Below are 22,217 nucleotides of genomic sequence, written 5' to 3' on the forward strand. Positions count from 1 at the left end.
TTGATGACATATGCATGTTAAATAGATTCACTGCTGTTGCTGTTTAGTCACTGTCATGTCTGACTCCTTGTGACTCCATGGACTGTGGCCCACCAGGCTGTGTTCACAGGATTTCCCAGATAAGAATATGGAGTTGGTTGCCATTTCCTTCTCCAGTATATTCACTACATAAACCTGTTTTTTGGCCAACCCTTTTGGAATACTTTTATACAAATTTAGTTTCAACCTTACCACAGCCATAGAACTATCTTCACTGTATTTTCAATTCTAATAACTATTAGAGTTCTTTGATTCTGATACATTAAAGTGTTGAATATGCTTGATAATTCTCATATTTTTTCCCCTCTAGCTCCCTAAAGATTTTGGCACCAGGGACTGGTTTTGTGAAAGACAAATTTTCCATGGACTGGGGTGGAAGAGGGAATGGTTCAGGGAGTGATGCGAGCGATGGGGAGTGGTAGATGAAGCTTTGCTCAGTAGCCCTCCACTCACCTCCTGCTGTGTTCAAGAGGTGAACATACTTGGTTCCTAACAGATTTGTATCAGACTGCAGCCCAGGAGTTAGGAATCCCTGCTCTAGCTAAGGCTCTGTCCTGTTTTTAAAACTTATGTCATAATCTAATTAAACTTTCTCAATTATATACTTTTATTTAAGCCTATATGTTTCTTTTATCCCAACTGCCTACATGCTAAGTTGCTCAATCTGACTGTTTGTGACCTCAAGAACTGCAGACTTCTCTGTCCATGGGGATTCTCCAGGCAAGAATACTGGAGTGGATTGCCTTCCCTTCTTCCAGGGGATCTTCCCAACCCAAGAATCAAATCCAGGTCTCCTGCACTGCAGGCGGATTCTTTATTGTCTGAGCCACCAGGGAAGCCCAGAAATACTGGAGTGGGTAGCCTAACCCTTCTCCAGGGGATCTTTCTGACCTAGGAATTGAAATGGGGTCTCTGTTATCCCAATTACTACATTATAATTAATACTCTGTAGTCATTTATTTCATTGGTTAGCATCATTTAAGGAAGAGCCATGTCTGTCATTTGCAAAACTAAGAGAAGGGGGTGGTAAGAGTATGAGCGAGTTATGTAGCATCACCGACTTAATAGACATGAATTTGAGGAAACTCCAGGAGATAGTGAAGGACAAAGGAGCCTGGTGTGCTGTAGTCCATAGGATTACAAAGAGCTGGACACAACTGAGCGACTGAATAACAACAGTCCCCCAAACATTGCCCATGACAACTGCTTAATAAACATTTGTGGAACGAACATCACTTTTCATTGGGTAACAGCATGTGCCTGTGCAATGATCTAAGACTTTTAAGTTAGAGACATACCCAAGTCTACAACTTACTAGCTGGGTGGCCTGTGGAAAGTTACTTGATTCCCAATTTCCCTTTCTGTACAATGAGGGAAATCATATATGATGCTGGGTATTTTGTGAGGAAAGTTGTGACCAACCTAGACAGCATACTAAAAAGCAGAGACATTACTTTACCAACAAAGATCTGTCTAGTCAAAGCTATGGTTTTTCCAGTAGTTATGTATGTATGTGAGAGTTGGAAGAAAGCTGAGTGCCAAAGAATTGATGCTTTTGAACTGTCGTATTGGAGAAGACTCTTGAGAATCCCTTGGACTGCATGGAGATCCAACCAGTCCATTCTAAAAAAGATCAGTCCTGGGTGTTCATTGGAAGGACTGATGTTGAAGCTGAAACTCCAATACTTTGGCCACCTGATGCGAAGAGCTGACTCATTTAAAAAGACCCTGATGCTGGGAAAGATTGAGAGCAGGAGGAGAAGGGGATGACAGAGGATGAGATAGTTGGATGGCATCACTGACTCAATGGACATGGGTTTGGGTAGACTCCGGCAGTTGGTGATGGATAGGGAGGCCTGGCATGCTGCGGTTCATGGGGTCGTAAAGAGTCTGACATGACTGAGCAACTGAACTGAACTGAAGGTGTGAAAATAAATGCTTAAAGCAGAATATGGTTTAGAGTTGTTTTCAGTGACTGAGGATATTAGATTCCTCAAACTGTTGATTTTTAGAAAGCAAGGAAGATGGTGTTTTACACTGGTACATATCATAGAGCATTGTTAATGGTAAACCTCAAGAGCTTCTGATGAATAAATTAATTGTCACTTACCAAGTAATATATTTTTGTTTCCTTTTTAATTGATATAGATGAATGCCACTAAATTATAATCTCTATATTAACAATTGGATTTTTGTTTATCTTGGATTTCTCCCAAGTAATTCTTGCTGTATCAACAATCCTTTACACCTTAGAATATTTGTTACCAAATTCCTGCCTATTATTTGCTGATAATTTCAATATCTGTGAGAAAGGAAGATAAAAAACACAGCTTTTAAACAAATTCACAATCATTTGTTCTGGATTGAGCAGTAAAATTACATGAAAATCTGACATTTTTAGAGACATATTTGAGTATAAAGTCTTTAGACATGTTTTCTATTGATCTTCTCAATTCACTAATCTGCCCACCCTAAGTATTTCAGTTTTGTCTTATAAACATGATCCTATGGCATAATTCCAAGACTAATTCAAATGAAGCTTCAGTACATAGGGAGTTTCTTTTATTTAGTAATCTTTACATTAACTAATTTGATCAATGCTCAACCAACAGTCTTGCTGAAAATAACTTTATAGTACTTCCTCCCAACACACTCCAGTCCCATTTTAATCTTTGCATTACTGAATATTAAGTGGGATTTATCTGGCTCTATAGCTTTGTTTTAATCACCTAAGCCTTTGATTAACATATTAGTGTCATATGTTGGTGAAGAAAGATGGCTATAGTCTCTTTGGCAATTCTGCTTAGATGTAATCATCTGTTTCAGAAACACATTGAAGTGACAAGCACAGTGTTGTTAGCTGGCAGGTACATTTAATGAATTACATGAAAATTCTTTGTTTTATGCTTAGATCTCTATTTTCCTTAAGGATGATTTTATAATAAACAAAATCATTACTTATTGTAAATACCATGTATAATAATGATTACTTTGCAACGTGTATTACTGAGCCTAACTCTCCATGTATATCTTCATGGATTTTCTCTTGAAATTCAAACTCTTGATTGCTGGTAGAAGCAGTGTTTAAAAATTAATCTATGTTAGCTAGTTTTACAACTCTTATAGTAATGAAAAAAGCTAATATTATTTAAAAGTTCACATTGCAATGCTATTTAGAAAAATCAAGAATAAAACATGCATGTTTAATCAGAATATAGCATTTTTTTAGAATGGTGGGCTACTCTTCCAACTCTGTGCGACCCAATGGTATGTTCCCCATCAGGCTCCTCTGTCCATGGGATTTTCCAGGCAAGAATACCGGAGTGGGTTGCCATTTCCTACTCCAAGGAATCTTCCGGACCCAGGGATCAAACCACATCTGTCTCAGTACATCTCCTGCATTGACAGATAGATTCTTTACCACTATCACCATCTGGGAAGCATATAATTCTTCCAGCTAATAACGTATATTTCTTGGCTCTGCGTTTTAAAATGGACATAAACAGCATAGAGAGAGAAGTCCCAAATTAAAGGGTTGGGAGGGGACAAAAAATAGAAATTATGAGCAGTGGCTATACAATTGGGATCTATTAAACCTGAATGTGAAAGTTCTTAATAATGTGTTCATGAATGCCTCAATGTACAGAGGATGATGGGTAGGTTATTTTTAATGAAGGTCAAAGAACAAGGGCAAACAATAGCAGCAGTTTCCTGAAGAGGAGAACCAGATATATTTTGGAATTATTATTTTTTTACTTTAATTTTGAAACAGCCTAAATTATTATCTGTCTTTGTTTTTGATGTAATTCAACCACAAGGCAAGAGATAAGATTAGGTAATCTTTTAAAACTCGGATCAGTGTTATTATTCATTCACTGATTCACTTCGTATGTTTTCTCTTTGCTTTAGTACTTTTTTCTGTGTAATGTTTATTTGTTCATGTAATTAAAAGTTAAATTTGAGCATAGCAACTATTTAGAGCCTTTTTCTTTCTTTCCTTTCATTTCTACACCTAAAGCTTCTTGTGAAATAATTTGGAAACTCCTTTTTCCCTAGATGTAGAAGTTCATGATAATTGAAGTCCTGACCTCAATTATTTCTTGGGGGGTGAGAGGGAAGGAATGGATTGATTCTAAAAACACAAGTGGTAGTTTCATTAAAAGTATTTCCTTTTTCTTTACTATATTCAAGGGATTGAATTCTTAACTCATTTCATCAAAACTTATTAACCTCCCCTCTCTTGCAGCAAACAGCTCATCTATTAATCAACTAAATTTTCTAAAAAATTAACTATTCCAAAATAAATTATTCATTTCAAAAATATTTTGTAAAAAATGACTGAAAATTTGCAGGAAATAAATGTGTTAAATTTTACCAAAAATGAACTGTAGAATTTGACTTTATGAAATGGTAAAGTGAAATATTAAAAATCATTAACCATGGTTACAGATATTTAAAATATTTTGTAAATAGTAGTTTGCAATGTATAATTAAATGCTAAGGTAGCTTAATGAATTAACTGTTATTTATAGAAACCATTGATATTTAATTAATAATAGTCAAGTTCTTTGCATTTCTAGGTTTGAGAACTTTAAATAATTGCTTTAAACTGAAAGTATATGCTTTATTTCTAATGTATATAAGGAAAGTTCTATGAATCTTCAATACTTCATTCATTGATTGACCTCATTTAAAATTCATCACTGATTTTTTCTTGTCATTACCATTGAAAAATTAAACAAAAATTTTTTTCACTTAAGAAATACTCTCAAAAGTACTATGTGCATATTGTAGGTAAAAATATAAAATTTCAACTTTGTTTACTGCACGAATTTTCAATAAATGATTGTTGATTTTATACAGTTGCTACTACATTTTATAAAGTGTTTTTTATTTTGGTATTTTTACTTAATATTTTTATTGATTTTTCAGCTTTATAATGGTTTATAATTATTTGATTTAGTGTAAAGTGATATCATCCACTTTACTAACTGAGCAAATATCAGGTTAAATTGGAAACATACTTTATTTTTGCATTGCAATGTCTTTTTTAGCTTTTTATTTTGCAATAAGTTTAGACTTTCAGGTAAATTATGAAAATAGTACAGGGCTCCTATTACATACTCTTATCCAGCTTTCATTAATATTAGTTAATTAATTACCTAGTTAATTACATGGAGAAGGCAATGGCACCCCACTCCAGTACTCTTGCCTGGGAAATCCCATGGACAGAGGAGCCTGGCAGGCTGCAGTCCGTGGGGTCGCTATGAGTCCCACACGACTGAGCAACTTCACTTTCACTTTCATGCATTGGAGAAGGAAATAGCAACCCATTCCAGTGTTCTTGCCTGGAGAATCCCAGGGATGGTGGAGCCTGATGGGATGCCGTCTACGGGATCACACAGAGTCGGACACGACTGAAGCGACTTAGCAGCAGCAGCAGCGGCAGTAGTTAATTACAATTTGTATAATACTATTTAAACTAAATCAAAGTTAACTTTACTCAAACTGGAATATCTTTTAGTCCATTTATTCCTTACTATTTGTATTTCTGTTGATCATGATTTGTAGTATAAATGTAAATAATCTAGTAGAAAATTTAGGAAATACTATTCCCCCTTAACTTCATTAAATTCTATAACTTCTTCTATTTCTGTGAAACGTTTTTTTCTCTTTAGGCGAAAATGTATTTTTCTCTGGGATGAATATTATTTTTTAAAAATCTCTTATATTTGTATAATTGTATACTTTAAGCATCAGTTCAGTTCAGTTCAGTCGCTGAGTCGTGTCCGACTCTTTGTGACCACATGAATCACAGCAAGCCAGGCTTGGTGCAAAGGACATTTGTATCTACATGTAATTTTATAAATCTAAAACATAAAAATATGTATTAAAATAACTGTAAACTCCTTTTCCTTCTATTCTGTAGAATTGCAGAGTAGCTCTTGTGGAAATCCAGGAGTTCCACCCAAAGGTGTGCTATATGGTACAAGATTTGATGTTGGGGACAAGATCCGCTACAGCTGTGTAACTGGGTATATCCTCGATGGCCACCCTCAACTCACCTGTATAGCCAATTCAGTAAATACAGCCTCATGGGATTTTCCTGTTCCCATCTGTAGAGGTAAAGAAAAAAATAATGCTTATCTTTATGTTGACTGAGTATTGCTTTGCCATAATGAAAATGTTTTAAAAATGAATGATATATATTTGCAAAACATATTTAGTGCTCGTTTCTTTTATAAAATCTGAGGCTTAGAAAAAAATAAGCACATACAGTATATGACAGATTAAGGAAAATACTTAAGACAACATTACTTGTGAAGTAAGACAGTGGATTATACTATATATGTATGTATTTATGCATACATTGTGTATATGTGTCGATATTTATATTAGAAAAACATACAGAGTTTATGATGCATAGAACTTTAGACTGTCAGACATGACTTTGTTTTCATTTTGAAATATTAACTGAATTTATTAATCTTTTAAAGATTTCTGGTAGGTTAGTTAGCTTGGGAATGTGTAAAATTAAGAATGCTGTATAGTTTATTATTAATAATGATAAGGATCACTTGTATTATGGGAAAGCATAGTGATATACTAATGAGAACAAAGGTTCAAAGTACCTAGAAGATAGAACATGTTCAACTTTAGTGGAATTTGTGCATGAATTTTGTTGTTGTTGTTGTTGTTTGTGACCCCATGGACTGCAGCACACCAGGCTCTTCCATCCTCAACTACTGTCCGAAGTTTGCTCAAACTCATGTTCAGTGACTTGGTGATGGTATTTAATAATCTTTTATTTATAATTTTTTTTACATTTATTTATTTTAATTGGAGTTTAATTACTTTGCAGTATTGTATTGGTTTTGCCATACATCAACGTGAATCCACCACAGATCTTATCCTCTTCTGCCCCCTTCTCCTTTTGCCTTCAATTTTTCCCAGCATCGGGATCTTTTTCATTGAGTTGGCTCTTCATATCAGTTGTCCAAAGTATTGGAGCTTCAACTTCAGCATCAGTTCTTCCAGTGAATATTCAGGGTTGATTTCCTTTATGATGGACTGGTTTGATTTCCTCACAGTCCAAGGGACTCTTAAGAGTCTTCTCCAGCACCACAATTCAAAAGCATAAGTTATTTGGTGCTCACCATTCTATATGGCCCAACTCTCACAGCTGTACATAACTACTGGAGAAACCATAGCTTTGACTATATGGACCTTTCTCTGCAACGTGATGTCTCTGCTTTTTATATTCTGATTTGCAGCAGTGATTTCCACCATTCTGTCTTCCAGGTAACTTACCATATTTTCCAACTCAGTATTCTACTGTTGAATCCTTCTAGTATATTGTTAATCTCTGTTTGTTTATTCTTTAGTTCTTAGTTCAGTTCAGTTCAGTTCAGTGGCTCAGTCATGTCTGGCTCTTTGCTCCCCTATGAACTATAGCACACCAGGCTTGCCAGTTCATCACCAACTTCCCAGAATTTGCTCAAACTCATGTCCATTGAGTCGGTCATGCCATCCAACCATCTAATGATGCCAAAGTCCATCATTAGTTCTTCTTGGTCTTTGCTAATTATTTCTTGCATCTTCTCCATTCTCTTCTGAAATCCTGGACCATCTTATCTGTCATTATTCAGAATTTTTTTTTCTGGAAAGTTTATCTCCACTTCATTTTGTTGTCTTTCTGAGAATTTATCTTTTTCCTTCATCTGGGACATAATACTATTCTTTTCATTTTAGTTAACTTTCTGTGATTGTGGTATTCATTTTGGAGGCTGCTGTCTCTGCTTTTTAATATGTTATCCTGTCTAGGTTTGTCTTAGCTTTCCTTCTAGGGAGCAAGCATATATTAATTTCATGGCCGCAGTCACCATCCACAGTGATTTTGGAGTCCAAGGAAGTAAGTTCTGTCACTGCTTCCAATTTTTCCCCTTCTATTTGCCATGAAGTGATGGGAAAGGATGCCATGATTTTAGTTTTTTTAATGTTGGGTTTAAGCCAGCTTCTTTCACTCTTCTCTTTCACCCTCATCAAGAGGCTTTTTAGTTCCTCTTCACTTTCTGTTATTAGAGTGGTATCATAGTTTCTGTCCTTTATTGTGCCCATCCTTGCATTAAATGTTCCCTTAATGCCTCCAATTTTCCACAAAAGATATATAGTCTTTCTCATCTGTTATTTTCCTCTATTTCTTTGCATTGTTCATTTAAAAAAGCTTTCTTATCTCTCCTTCCGTTCTCTGAATCTCTGCATTCAGTTGGATATATCTTTCCCTTTCTCCCCTGCATTCTGCTTGTCTTCTTAGCTTAGCTATTTGTAAAGCCTCCTCAGACAACCACTTTGCCTTCTTGCATTTCTTTTTCTTTCAGATATTTTTGGTTACTGCCTCCTGTATAATGTTACAAACCTCCATCCATAGTTCTTCAGACACTTTGTCTACCAGATCTAATCCCTTGAATCTATTCATCACCTCCACTGTATAATCCTGAGGGATTTAATTTAGGTAATACCTGAATGGCTTAGTGGTTTTTGTCTACTTCCTTCAATTTAAACCTGAATTTTGAAATAAGGAGCTTATGACCTGAGAAACGGTCATTCTAGGTCTTGTTTCTGCTGACTCTATAGAGTTTCTCCTTCTTCAGCTACAAAGTACATAATCAATCTGATTTCAGTTTTGACCGTCTGGTGACATCCATATGTAGACTCATCTCTTGGGTTGTTGGAAATGAGTCTTTGCTGACCAGTGTGTTCTCTTAACAAAACTCTGTTAGCCTTTGTCCTGCTTCATTTTGTATTCTAAGACCAAACTTGCCTGTTATTCTGGTATCACTTGCATTCCTACTTATGCAGCCCAATCAGAAATTCTTTGGAAAATCATAATCTTTGATCCTTCCTCCATTTTTTGAACAGGTTTTGTTGTTGTTGAGTTTTCTGAGTTCTCCTTTATGTTTTGGATTAGTTCAGTTCAGTTGCTTAGTCATGTCTGACTCTTTGTGACCCCATGAAAACAGCACACCAGGCATCCCTGTCCATCACGAAATCCCAGAGTCCTCCCAAAGCCACGTCCATTGAGTTGATAATGCCATTCAACCATCTCATTCTCTGTCGTCCCCTTCTCCTCCTGCCATCTATCTTTCCCAGCATCAGGATCTTCTCCAGTGAGTCAGCTTTTCGTATCAGGTGGCCAAAGTATTGGAGTTTCAGCTTCAACATCAATCCTTCCAATAAACACCCAGGACTGATTTCCTTTAGGATGGACTGGTTGGATATCCTTGCAGTCCAAGGGACTCTAAAGAGTCTTCTCCAACACCACAGTTCAAAAGCATCAATTCTTCTGCACTCAGGTTTCTTTATAGTCCAACTCTCGCATCCATACATGACCACTGGAAAAACCATAGCCTTGACTAGATGGACCTTTGTTGGTAAAGTAATGTCTCTACTTTTTAATATGCTGTCTGGGTTGGTCATAACTTTCCTTTGAAGGAGTAAGCGTATTTTAAGTTCATGGATGCAATCACCATCTGCAGTGATTTTGAAGCCCAGAAAAATAAAGTCAGTCACTGTTTCCACTCTTTCCCCATCTATTTCCCATTAAGTGATGGGACCGGATGCCATGATCTTAGTTTTCTGAATGTTGAGCTTTAAGCCAACTTTTTCACTCTCCTCTTCCACTTTCATCAAGAGGCTCTTTAGTTCTTCTTCACTTTCTGCCATAAGGGTGGTGTCATCTGCATATCTGAGGTTACTGATATTTCTTCCGGTAATCTTGATTCCAGCTTGTGCTTCTTCCAGTCCAACGTTTCTCATGATGTACTCTGCATAGAAGTTAAATAAGCATGGTGACAATATACAGCCTTGACACACTCCTTTTCCTTTTTGGAAACAGTCTGTTGTTCCATGTCCAGTTCTAACTGTTGATCCTGACCTGCATACAGATTTCTCAGGAGGCAGGTCAGGTGGTTTGGTATTCCCATCTCTTTCAGAATTTTCCAGAGTTTATGTGATCCACACAGTCAAAGGCTTTGGCATAGTCAATAAAGCAGAAATAGATGTTTTTATGGAGCTCTCTTGCTTTTTTGATGATCCAGCAGATGTTGGCAATTTGATCTCTGGTTCCTCTGCCTTTTCTAAAACCAGATTGAACATCTGGAATTTCATGGTTCATATATTGCTGAAGCCTGGCTTGGAGAATTTTAAGCACTACTTTACTAGCGTTTGAGATTAATGCAGTTGTGTGGTAGTCTGAGCATTCTTTGTCATTGCCTCTCTTTGGGATTGGAATGAAAACTGACGTTTTCCAGTCCTGTGGCCACTGATGAGTTTCCCAAATTTGCTGGCATATTGAGTGTAGCACTTTCACAGCATCATCTTTCAGGATTTGAAATAGCTCAATTGGAATTCCATCACCTCCACTAGCTTTGTTCGTAGTGATATTTTGGATAGTAAGCCCTTATTTAATGTAGGGTTTGCAAATGTCTTCTCCCATTCCATTAGGTGTTTTCACTTTGTTAGTCATTTCCTTTGCTGTTCAGAAGCTTTTTAGTTTGATGTAGCCCCATTTGTTTATTTTTGCGATCCTTTCTCTTTTCTTGGAGACATCCAGATAGATATTGTTAAGATCGATAACAAACTGTCTATACTGTCCATGCTTTTTTCTAGTCCTTTTATAGTTTTGAGTCTTATATTTACTCTGTAATCTACTTTGAGTTGATGATTATATATGGCATAAAATAGTGGTCTAATTTTATTATTTTTCATTTGACTGTCCAGTTTTCACACTGCCTTTCATTGAATACTACCCTTTGTCAGTTGTATCTTCTTTGCTCATTTGTTATAAATTAATTTTCTGTATATTTGTAGGTCTATCTGGGCTCTCAATTTTATTCTGGTGAGCTCTAGGTATGTTTTTCTGTCAATGTTATGCTATTTTAATTATTATAGCTTTGTGATATAATTTTAAATCAGTGTGATATCTTTATTTTTGTCCTTTTTATGGAATTGCTTTAGTCTCTCTGTGTCTTTTATGGTTTCATGTACATTTTAGGACTTTTTATTCTGTTTCTAGAAAAATGTTGGAATTCTTACAGGGATTGTGTTGAATCTGTAGATGCCCTAGGTAGCATTTTTTTTAACAATGTTAATTCTTCCAAACTTTTAACAGTGTTAATCCATAATAATGGAATATCTTTCCATTTCTGTCTGTCTTCTAGGCCTTCATTACATTGAAGTACTCTCTTCTGTACCTATTTTGTAGAGAGATTTTTGTCATAAATGTGTGTTGAATCTTGTCAAATGCTTTTCCGTATATATTGAGTTGGACATATGATATTTATTTTTCATTTTTTAATGTGGTATATATGTCTGTATACACTCATCTGTGTGTGTATATATATACTTATTTATATATTTATATATACGCATCTCAACATGTATATCTCACATTGATTTGCAGATGTTGACCAGGAATAAATCCCACTTGATCATGACTTATGATTTTTAAATGCATTGTTGTATTAATTTTAATATTTGTTGAGAATATTTACATAAATGTTCATCAGAGAGGTTGATCTGTAATTTTCTTTTCTGTGTGTGCACTCGTCTGGTTTAGGTATCAGGGTAATGTTAGTTTCATAAAATGAGTTAGAAACATCCCTCTTTTATAATTTTTTCAAAGAGTTTGGGAAGAATCCGTATTCGGTATTCTTTGAATATTTGGTAGAATTTACCTGTAAAGCCGTTTTGGGTCTGGAATTTTATTTTTTGTGAGATTGAGATTTTTGATTACTGTTTTAATTACCTTACCAGTTTTCAATCTATTCAGATTTTTTTTATTTCTTTATGATTTAATCTTTGGATATTGTATGATTCTAGGAATATATCCATTCCTTCTTGGTTGTGCAGTTTGTTGGTGTATAGTTATTCATAGTATTCTTTTATAATCCTTTGTGTTTTTGTGATTCTATGATATCTTTTGTTATTTCTTCCCTTTTATTTTGGATTTTGTTTATTTGAACCTTCCTTCTTTTTTCCTTCATGATTCTAGCTAAAGCTTTATCTTTTCAAATTCAGCTGATAATTTCATTGATCATTTCTACTATATTTTAAAATTTCATCTCATTTTATTTCTGCTCCAATCTATATTATTTTCCTCCTTCTAGGACTTTGTTCTTTTTTTCCTAGTTCTTTTAGGTGAAAAGTTAGAATATATATTTGAAATTTTTTCTTGTTTCTTGAGAGAGATCTGCTTGGCTATAAACTTTCCTCTTAGTACAACATTTGATGCATCTGATATATTTTGTTATATTTTAGTTTCTTTTCTGTTGTCTCCAGGCATTTAAAAAATAATTTTAATATAATTGTTTGTATATGTTGATACTCCTGTGCTGGAGGCAATGTGTATTGATAATTCTTGTGTAGTCTTGATGAATTGTACCTTTTATCATTACCCTGTGTCCATCTCTATCTCTTGTTATCATTTTTGGTTTGAATTCTCTTTTGTTTCATATGAGTATGGTTGGCTGCCATTGCTTTGAGTATTGTCTTCCATCCCTTTCCTTTATATCTGTGCTCACCTTTAGAGCTGAATTGAGTTTCCTGTAGAGCATATATTTGGGTGTTGTTTTGTATTATATGTACTTTGTGTTATGATTGGTGAATTCAGCCTATTTATGTTTAGGGTGATTATTGACAAATAAAGGCTTAGTATTTCCATATTTTTTTTTTTTCTGGTTGCTCTGTATCTTCTTTTTTTTCTATTATTTCTGTCTGTCATTTTATTTTGGTGATTTTCTATATTTTTCTCAGTTTCCTTTTCCTTTCTTTTTTGCATCTCTGCTCTAGATTTATTTTCATGGTTACCATGAAGTTTATGTAAAACATCTAATAAATAAAACCCTTTTTATTGAAGTGTAGTTGATTTGCAATGTTTCAGGTATAAAGCAAAGTAATTCAGTTGTATCTATCTATTCTTTTCCACTATAGGTTATTGTAAGATAGTGAATATAGTTTCTTGTGCTATACAGTAGGTCCTTGATTATCTATTTATATAGTGATGTATGTCTGTTAATCACTGTTTCCCAATTTATTCTTCCTCACTTCCCCTTTGATAATGACAAGTTTGTTTTCTGTGTCTGTGAGTCTGGTTCTGTTTTGTTATTAAGTTCCTTTACATTATTTTTCTTTAAATTCCACATATAAGTGATATCATATATTTGTCTTTCTCAGTCTGACTTACTTTACTTAGTATAATAATCTCTAGGCCCATTCATGTTGCTATAAATGACATTATTTCATTCTTTTCAATGGCTGAGTAACATTCCATTATATATGTAATATAATATTTCATATGTGTGTATATGTATATATGTGAATTTATATGTATGTATGCTGTATGCAATGTATGCTTTATGCATTCACCTGTTGATGGACATTAAGATTGGTTCCATTTCTTGGCACTGGTAAATAGTGCTGCTGTGAACACTGGGGTACGTATGTCTTTTTGAATTAGAGTTTTAATCTTTTCTGGGTATATGCCCCAGAGTGGGATTATTGGATTATATGGCAGCTCTTTTTTTAGTATTTTATGGAACCTCCATACTGTTCTTCACAGTGGTTGCGCCAATTTACATTCCCATTTACCTTGTGTGGGGGATCCCTTTTATCACATCTTCTCCAGAATTTATTAATTTTGGAATTTTTGATGATGGCCATTCCAAAAGGTTTGAAAAATTTAGTTTTCATGTGCCTTTTCATGTGCCTATTGGCCATCTGTATGTCTTCTTTGGAGAAATGTCTATTTAGGTTTTCTGTGCATTTTTTTATATTGAGTTGTATAAGCTGTTTGTGTATTTTATAAATTAACCTCTTGTTTGTTGCATTGTTTGCAAATATACTCTCCCAATTTGTAAAATGTCTTTTCATTTTGCTTATAGTTCCCTTTGCTTTTAAGGCTGTATAAAGGCTTTTAAGTTTAATTAATAATACATCTGATTTATTTTTACTTTTGTTTTCTTTACCCTATGAAACAGATGCAAAAAAAATGTTGCTGTACTTTGTATCAAAGATTATTTTGCCTATGTTTTTGGTAGGATTTTTATAGTATCCAGTCTTACATTTAGATCTTTAATACATTTTTTTTTCTATCTTTATAATTTATATTTATTTATTATTTTTTTCTTTTTTTTTTCTTTTTTTTTTAAATTTTAAAATCTTTAATTCTTACATGCATTCCCAAACATGAACCCCCTCCCACCTCCCTCCCATAACATCTTTCTGGGTCATCCCCATGCACCAGCCCCAAGCATGCTGCATCCTGCGTCAGACATAGACTGGCGATTCAATTCACATGATAGTATACATGTTAGAATGTCATTCTCCCAAATCATCCCACCCTCTCCCTCTCCCTCTGAGTCCAAGGGTCGTCATTGCCATCTTCCTAAATTCCATATATATGTGTTAGTATACTGTATTGGTGTTTTTCTTTCTGGCTTACTTCACTCTGTATAATCGGCTCCAGTTTCATCCATCTCAACAGAACTGATTCAAATGAATTCTTTTTTACGGCTGAGTAATACTCCATTGTGTATATGTACCACAGCTTTCTTATCCATTCATCTGCTGATGGACATCTAGGTTGTTTCCATGTCCTGGCTATTATAAACAGTGCTGCGATGAACATTGGGGTACATGTGTCTCTTTTCTGTATAGTTCTATTTGCAATTTTTAAGGAATCTCCACACTGTTCTCCATAGTGGCTGTACTAGTTTGCATTCCCACCAACAGTGTAGGAGGGTTCCTTTTCTCCACACCCTCTCCAGCATTTATTGCTTGCAGATTTTTATTCTGACCTCATTGTAACAATTCCATTCACCATTGCAATGAAAAGAATAAAATACTTAGGAATATATCTTCCTCTAAAAGCACTGATTTTAATAGATGATACCATGTTCATGGATTGGAAGAATCAATATAGTGAAAATGAGCATACTACCCAAAGCAATTTACAAATTCAATGCAATCCCTATCAAGCTACCAGCCACATTTTCACAGAACTAGAACAAATAATTTCAAGATTTGTATGGCAATCTTGAGAAAGAAGAATGGAACTGGAGGAATCAACTTGCCTGACTTCAGGCTCTACTACAAAGCCACAGTCATGAAGACAGTATGGTACTGGCACAAAGACAGACATATAGATCAATCAAAAATTAAAATATATGGTATCTTTTATAAAAACTAGATCTTTCTCTATGATCCACCTCCCAGAATTCTGGAAATAAAAGCAAAAATAAACAAATGGGATCTAATTAAAATTAAAAGCTTCTGCACAACAAAGGAAAATATAAGCAATCAGCTGAATATAATATATGAAACACTGGTGCCTCAACTTTCCCAAACACATGAAAAGATGCTCAACATCACTCATTATTAGAGAAATGCAAATCTTTAATACATTTTAAGTTTATTTTTATATATGGTTGCTATGTTCTAATCTCATTCATTTATGCATAACTGTTCAGTTTTTGCATAACTGCTTATTGAAGAAACAGTCTTTTCTCTGTCATATATTCTTGCCTCCTTTGTCATAGGTTGCTGCTGCTGATGCTGCTGCTGCTTCAGTCATGATTATAATTGTGGGCATGTTTCTGGGCCCTTTTCCATTCATCTATGTGTCAGTTTTTGTGCAAGTGCTATACTGTTTTGATGACTGCAATATAGTCTGATATCAGGGAGCATGATTTTGACAGTTCTGTTCTTTCTCAAGATTGTTTTGGCTATTGAGGGTCTTTTATGTTTCCATACAGATTAAACAATTTTTGTTCCAGTTCTGTGAAACATACCATTGGTAATTTGATAGATACTGCATTGAATTTGTAAATTGCCTTGGGTAATATGATTGTTTTAATAATGTTGATTCTTCTAGTCCAAGAACATGGTATATCTTATCATTTGTTTATGTGGTCTTCAATTTCTTTCATCAACATCTTATAGTTTTTGCAGTACAGTTCTTTTGTGTCTTTAGGTAGGTTTATTTGTAGATATTTTCTTCTTCTTCTTCTTTTTTTTTTTTTTTTTAGTGGAGTGTAATTGCTTTCTACTGTTGTGTTATCTCCTGCTTTACAACAAAGTGAATCAGCTGTATATATGCATATATCCCATCCTCCTGATCTTCCCTCCCATTCCCCATCATAGCACTGCTCTAGGTCATCACAGAGCACTGAGCTGAGTTCCCTGTGCTATACAGCAGCTTCCCACTAGCTATCTCTTTTACACATGGTAGTGAATATATGTCAGTCATAGCCTCTCAATTCTTCCCACCCTCTCCTTCCCCCCAGGGCCATAAGTCTTCTCTATGACTGCATCTCTATTTCTGCCCTGAAAATATATTAACCAGTACCATTTTTCTAGATTCCATATCTATATATGTTAAGATATAATGTTTGCTTTTCTTTTTCTGACTCATTTCACTTTGAGGAACAGACTCTAAGTTTATCTACCTCACTACAAAAGACCCAATTTCATTCCTTTTTGTGATTGAGTAATATTCTTTTGTATATATGTACCACTTTTTCTTTATCCATTCATCTGTTGATAGACATTTAGGCTGATTGCATGTTCAGGCTATTGTGAATAGTACTGCAGTGGACATACATTATGGGACATATGCCTTTTTGAATAATGGTTTTCCCAGGTTTTTTTATGCCCAGTAGTGGGATTGCTGGGTCATATGGTAGTTCTATTTTTAGTTTTTTAAGGAACGTCTATACTGTTCTCCATATTGGTTTTATCAATTTACATTCCCACCAACAGTGCAGTAGTGTTCACTTTTCTCCACACCCTCTCTAGCACTTAGTGTTTGTAGATTTTTTTTTAATGCTGTCCATTCTGACCAGTGTGAGGTGATACCTCATTGTGATTTTGATTTGCATTCCTGTGATAGTTAATAATGTTGAGCATCTTTTCATTTACCTGTTGGCCCCCCATATTATCGTCTTTGGAGAAATGTCTTATTTAGGTCCTCTGACCATTTTTTTATTACTTCTTTTTTTCCTTTTTGAGCTGCATGAGCTGCTTGTGTATTTTGAAGATTAATCCTTTGTCAGTTGTGTTGTCTGCAAATACTTTCTCCAATTCTGACGGTTGTTGTTTTGTCTTGTCTATGGTTTCCTTTGCTTTGCTACAGCTTTTGAGTTTAATTAAGTCCCGTTTATTTATTTTTATGTTTATTTTTATTACTCTAGGAGGTGGATCAAAAAGGATCTGCGATTTAGGTCACAGAGTGTTCTGACTATATTTCCCTAAGAGTTTTATAGTGTTTGGACTTATGTTTAGGTCTTTAAACCATTTTGACTTTATTTTTGTGTATGGTGTTAGAAAATGTTCTGATTTCATTCTTTTACACGTAGCTGTCAAGTTTTCACAGTACCATTTATTGAACAAGCTGTCTTTTCTCCGTTTTATATTATTTCCCCCTTTGTTAAAGATTAGTTGACCATAGGTGCATGGGTTTATCTCTGGACCTTCTATCCTATTCCATAGATCTGTATTTCTGTTTTTCTGCCAGTACTGTGCTGTTTTGATTACTGTATTCTGAAGTCAGGAAGCCTTGATGCAGTGGTAAACGGCATTCTTTTCTTAATTTCTCTTTCTGCTATTTTGTTGTTAGTGTGTAGAAATACAACAGACTTTTTTATATTAATTTTGTGTCCTGCAGCTTTACCTGATTCACTGATGAGTTCTAGTAATTTTCTGGTAGTATCTTTAGGATTTTCTGGGTATAATTTAATTTGCAAACATTGATAATTTTACTTCTTCCTTTCCGATTTGGTTTTTCTTTTTCTTTTTCTTTGATTGCTGTCACTAGGAAAAAAAAAAATCCAAAACTATGCAGAATAAAGTTGGTGTAATTGATAATTCTTGTTTTGTTTCTGATCTTAGAGGCAATGTGTTCAACTTTTCACCACTACATATGATGTTAGCTGTGGGTTTGTTGTATATGGCCTTTATTATGTTGAGGTTTGTTCCCTCTATGCTTACTTTTTGGATAGTTCTTATCATAAATGGATGTTAAATTTTACAGAAGCTTTTTCTATATCTATTGAGATGATCATATGACTTTTATTCTTCTATTGTTTAATGTGATGTGTCAACTGATTAATTTATAGATATTGAAAAATCCTTGCAACCCAGGGATAAATCTCACTTGGTCATGGAATATGATCCTTTTGATGTATTGTTAGATTTGGTTAGCTAGTATTTTGTTGAGGATTCTTGCACCCATATTCATCAGTTATATTGCCTTATAATTGTAATATTCTCTGGAGAGATTACATGCTGGGACATAAGCAAGCCTTGATAAGTTTAAGAAAACAGAAATTATATTAAGCATCTTTTGTGACTATAACACTATGAGATTAGAAATGAACTGAAAGGAAAAAGCTTTAAAAAAAAAGCCACAAAAACATGGAGGCTAGAAAATATTCTACTCAGTTCAGTTCAGTTCAGTTGCTCAGTTGTGTCCGACTCTTTGCGACCCCATGAATCACAGCATGCCAGGCCTCCCTGTCCATCACCATCTCCCAGAGTTCACTCACACTCACATCCATCAAGTCAGTGATGCCATCCAGCCATCTCATCCTCTGTCGTGCCCTTCTCCTCCTGCCCCCAAACCCTCCCAGCATCAGAGTCTTTTCCAATGAGTCAACTCCTCGCATGAGGTGGCCAAAGTACTGGAGTTTCAGCTTCAGCATCATTCCCTCCAAAGAAATCCCAGGGCTGATCTCCTTCAGAATGGACTGGTTGGATCTCCTTGCAGTCCAAGGGACTCTCAAGAATATTCTACTAAACAACCATTAGATCACTGAAGAAATGACAAGGAAATAAAAAATACTTAGAGACAAATGAAAATGAAAACCTGATGATCCAAAACCTATGGATACAGCAAAAGGAGTTGTTGCTTACCTCAGGAAACCAGAAAAACGTCAAATAAACTGCCTAATGTTACACCTAAAGTGATTAGAGAAAGAAAAAGGACTGATGCTGAAGCTAAAGATTAGTAGAAGGAAATAAATCATAAAGGTTAGAGCAGAAATAAATGAAATAGAGACTAAAAAATTAATAGTAGAAAAGATCAACTAAAAGCTGGTTCTTTGAAAAGAGCACAAAATTGAGAAACCTATAGCCAGACTCATCAAGAAAAAAAAGGGAGAGGACACAAATCAACAAAATTGGAAATGAAAAAGGAGAGGTAAGAACTGACATAACAGAAGTTGCGTGAAACTATTATAAGCAACTTATGCCAATAATGTGCCTATATGCAAAATGCCGGGCTATGTGAATAACAGGCTGGAATTAAGATTTCCAGGAGAAATAACTACAATGTCAAATATGTAGATGATACCACTCTAATGGCAGAGAGCAAAGAGGAACTAAAGAGTCTCTTGATGAGAGTGAAAGAGGAAAGTGAAAAAGCTGGCTTAAAACTCAACATTCAGAAAATGAGGACCATGGAATCTGGTCTCATCTCTTCATGGCAAATGATGAGGAAAAATTGGAAACAACAGCAGATTTTATTTTCCTGGGCTTCAAAATCACTGAGGATAGTGACTGCAGCCATGAAATTAAAAGACATTTGCTCTTTGGAAGAAAAACTGTGACAAACATACAGCATATTAAAAAGCAGAGACATTACTTTGCTGACAAAGATCCATCTAGTCAAAGGTATGGCTTTTCCAGTACTCATGTACAGATGTGAAAGTTGGACCATAAAGAAGGCTGAGTAACATAGAATTGATGCTTTTGGATTGTTGTGCAAGAGAAGACTCTTGAGAGTTGCTTGGACATCATGGAGATCAGTCAGTTTTAAAGGAAATCAGTCCTGAGTATTCTTTGGAAGGACTGATGCTGAAGCTAAAGCTCCTACTTTGGCAGCCTGATGTGAAGAACCGACTCATTGGAAAAGATCTTGATGCTGTGAAAGACTGAAGAAGGCAAGAGGAAAAGGAGACAACAGAGGATGCGATGATTGGTTAAAATCACCAGTTAGATGGACACGAATTTCAGTAAACTCTGGGAGATAGTGAAGAACAGGAAAGCCTAGTATACTACAGTCCATGGGATCACAAAGAGTTGGACATGACCTAGCAACTGAATAACAACAATAAAATAACAGAAGTCCAGGACCAGATGGCTTCAAAGACCAATCTTTTGCATTCTGCTGTTATTTCTTTAGGTAAACTCTCTGCTCCTTTTCCCGCCCCTGCTTTTCTCCTTTCTCCTATTATCCTAGATTTTTTTCATAATAGAGTTGGATATTTCTCAAAATATTTCCTTCCTTCCCCCACCCACTTTCTCCTCCTCATTCTTCTTTTTCTAGATTCTAATTCTCTCTTCTTCTGTCTTTATTATTTCTATATTTTATTTTCAAGTTCACTAATTTTCTCTTCCATATGATCTGATCTGTTTCCAGTGTTTTAATATTATATCTTTCATCTCATTTATTTTATTCTTCAGCTCCATAATTTTTGTTTGGTTCCTTTTAGAGTTTCAATCTCTTTTGGTAAAGTATTCCCTCTGTTCAGTAATTTTATTCCTTATCTTGTTGAACTGCCTTTTTGACTCTTCTTGTAGTTCATTGAGTTTCTTCATGGCAGTTATTTTGAATTATTCATCAATCAGAATTTAAATTTGGTTTCTAGAGAATTTTCTTTTTGTGATACTGTGTTACCATGATTTTTCATGGGGCTTTATGAGCTGACCTTATGCCGGACACCTTTCTGCTTTAGGTAAATGTTTTATTTTAACTTGATTCTGATGATTTTACAGATTAATAATTAGAGGCCTTTGTTTTGTTTTTCAATAGGTTGTGCTATAGCAATGTTTTGGGAACTTCCTGTAGTTATACTTGAGAACCAATACTTTCTACTCTCTACCACCTTTGCTGGACATGTTACCTGGAACCTTATTTATAGCTGCTTCTGCCTGTGTGGGCACTGGGGCCTTGCTGCTAGTAGTGTTGCTATTGTAGCTGGCATCACCACTGGGATGGCAAGAACCTAAACAGTGTCCGGGATCTCCTGAGTCTTAGGTTCTGCCTGGTGGAGAGAAGAGGAAGAGTAGGGAGCTAGCTGTAGTTTTGTTTGTCTCTACTGTATCTGGTGTTATTAGATTCATAGTTGCTGCTGCTGTGGATTGGCAGGACTGCAGTGGTAGGTACCTTCACAGTTGGAGAGACCAGTTGCAGGCTCAGCTGTCAGTGTTGCCAGGTTCTGTGGCCACAGGTCCCACTGTGGCTGGGTGTGCTGGAGTCATGCATGCCTCCTTCCTTGGTACCAGGTTCTCTAGGGTTGTGGGATCAGTCACTATGGTCAAGGGTCCAGGATCTCAGTCACTGTCTCAGCTGTTCCTCTGATTCTAACTTCTGTATGTGTTCTAGTCCACCTACATTTACATGTACAGGCATGTGGAATTCTCCAGCATCCTGCTGTGTTGGGCCAAGTCATCCTTGTTAAGTTATGGATGTTTTACTGGTTGTTGTTTGAATGGAAGAGGCAAAGAGAGCATCTTGTGCCACCATGATGCTGATGGCACCCGCTTGCTTCTCTTTCTATGACTGCTAATTAGCTACTACTTGCTTAAGTATTTATAGTGTATTAGGAAACTTATAAGCACACTCACTTTTAAATTTCACAGTAAGAAACTGAAGCTCTAAAATTAAAAAAAAAATATTCAAGGGTACTTATTAAATGTCAAGAACCTTAAAGAGTTTGAGATTTTACTTGAGTTAGAATTAACAGTTTCTCAGATGGTGATAGAATAATCAAGACTCTTGGGTAAGAAACAAATCAGTTTTTTTTTTTTTTCATAAAATGTCAGACAGAGCTTTAGTGTTTGTCCCAGTTCTGCAAGCCCCAGTTCCTATAAAAAAGTCTGAGGCATCTGCATATTTTTTGGTAGTATATATTGTTATAGGAAAGGAATCATGAGATTAGGGACATTAAATCCTTTATAATGGACATACCTGCCCGTGCTCTTCAGAGAGATCCTATCTCTTTCTCCCAAGATGTTAAACAAACTTACCTTTCATCTGATAGAAAACGCTTTTTCTGTCCTCTGAGGCTACTTGCTATACAAATATCTTTGAAAAGGTAGTTTGGTACAAAGAGAAAAAG

General features: G+C 35.3%; 1 protein-coding gene across 2 annotated transcripts in view; it reads left to right on the forward strand.

The window, feature by feature from the left end:
* Positions 1–22,217, forward strand: part of CSMD3 (CUB and Sushi multiple domains 3) — a 1,392,034-nt gene that overhangs the window by 316,659 nt on the left and 1,053,158 nt on the right. For both annotated transcript variants that reach the window (XM_060393469.1, XM_027973090.3), the window contains exon 4: positions 5,969–6,163. In XM_060393469.1, the coding sequence (XP_060249452.1) occupies positions 5,969–6,163 (195 nt within the window). The remainder of the gene's footprint in view (positions 1–5,968; positions 6,164–22,217) is intronic.

Source organism: Ovis aries, chromosome 9, assembly GCF_016772045.2.
Source record: "Ovis aries strain OAR_USU_Benz2616 breed Rambouillet chromosome 9, ARS-UI_Ramb_v3.0, whole genome shotgun sequence".
Classification (NCBI taxonomy): domain Eukaryota; kingdom Metazoa; phylum Chordata; class Mammalia; order Artiodactyla; family Bovidae; genus Ovis; species Ovis aries.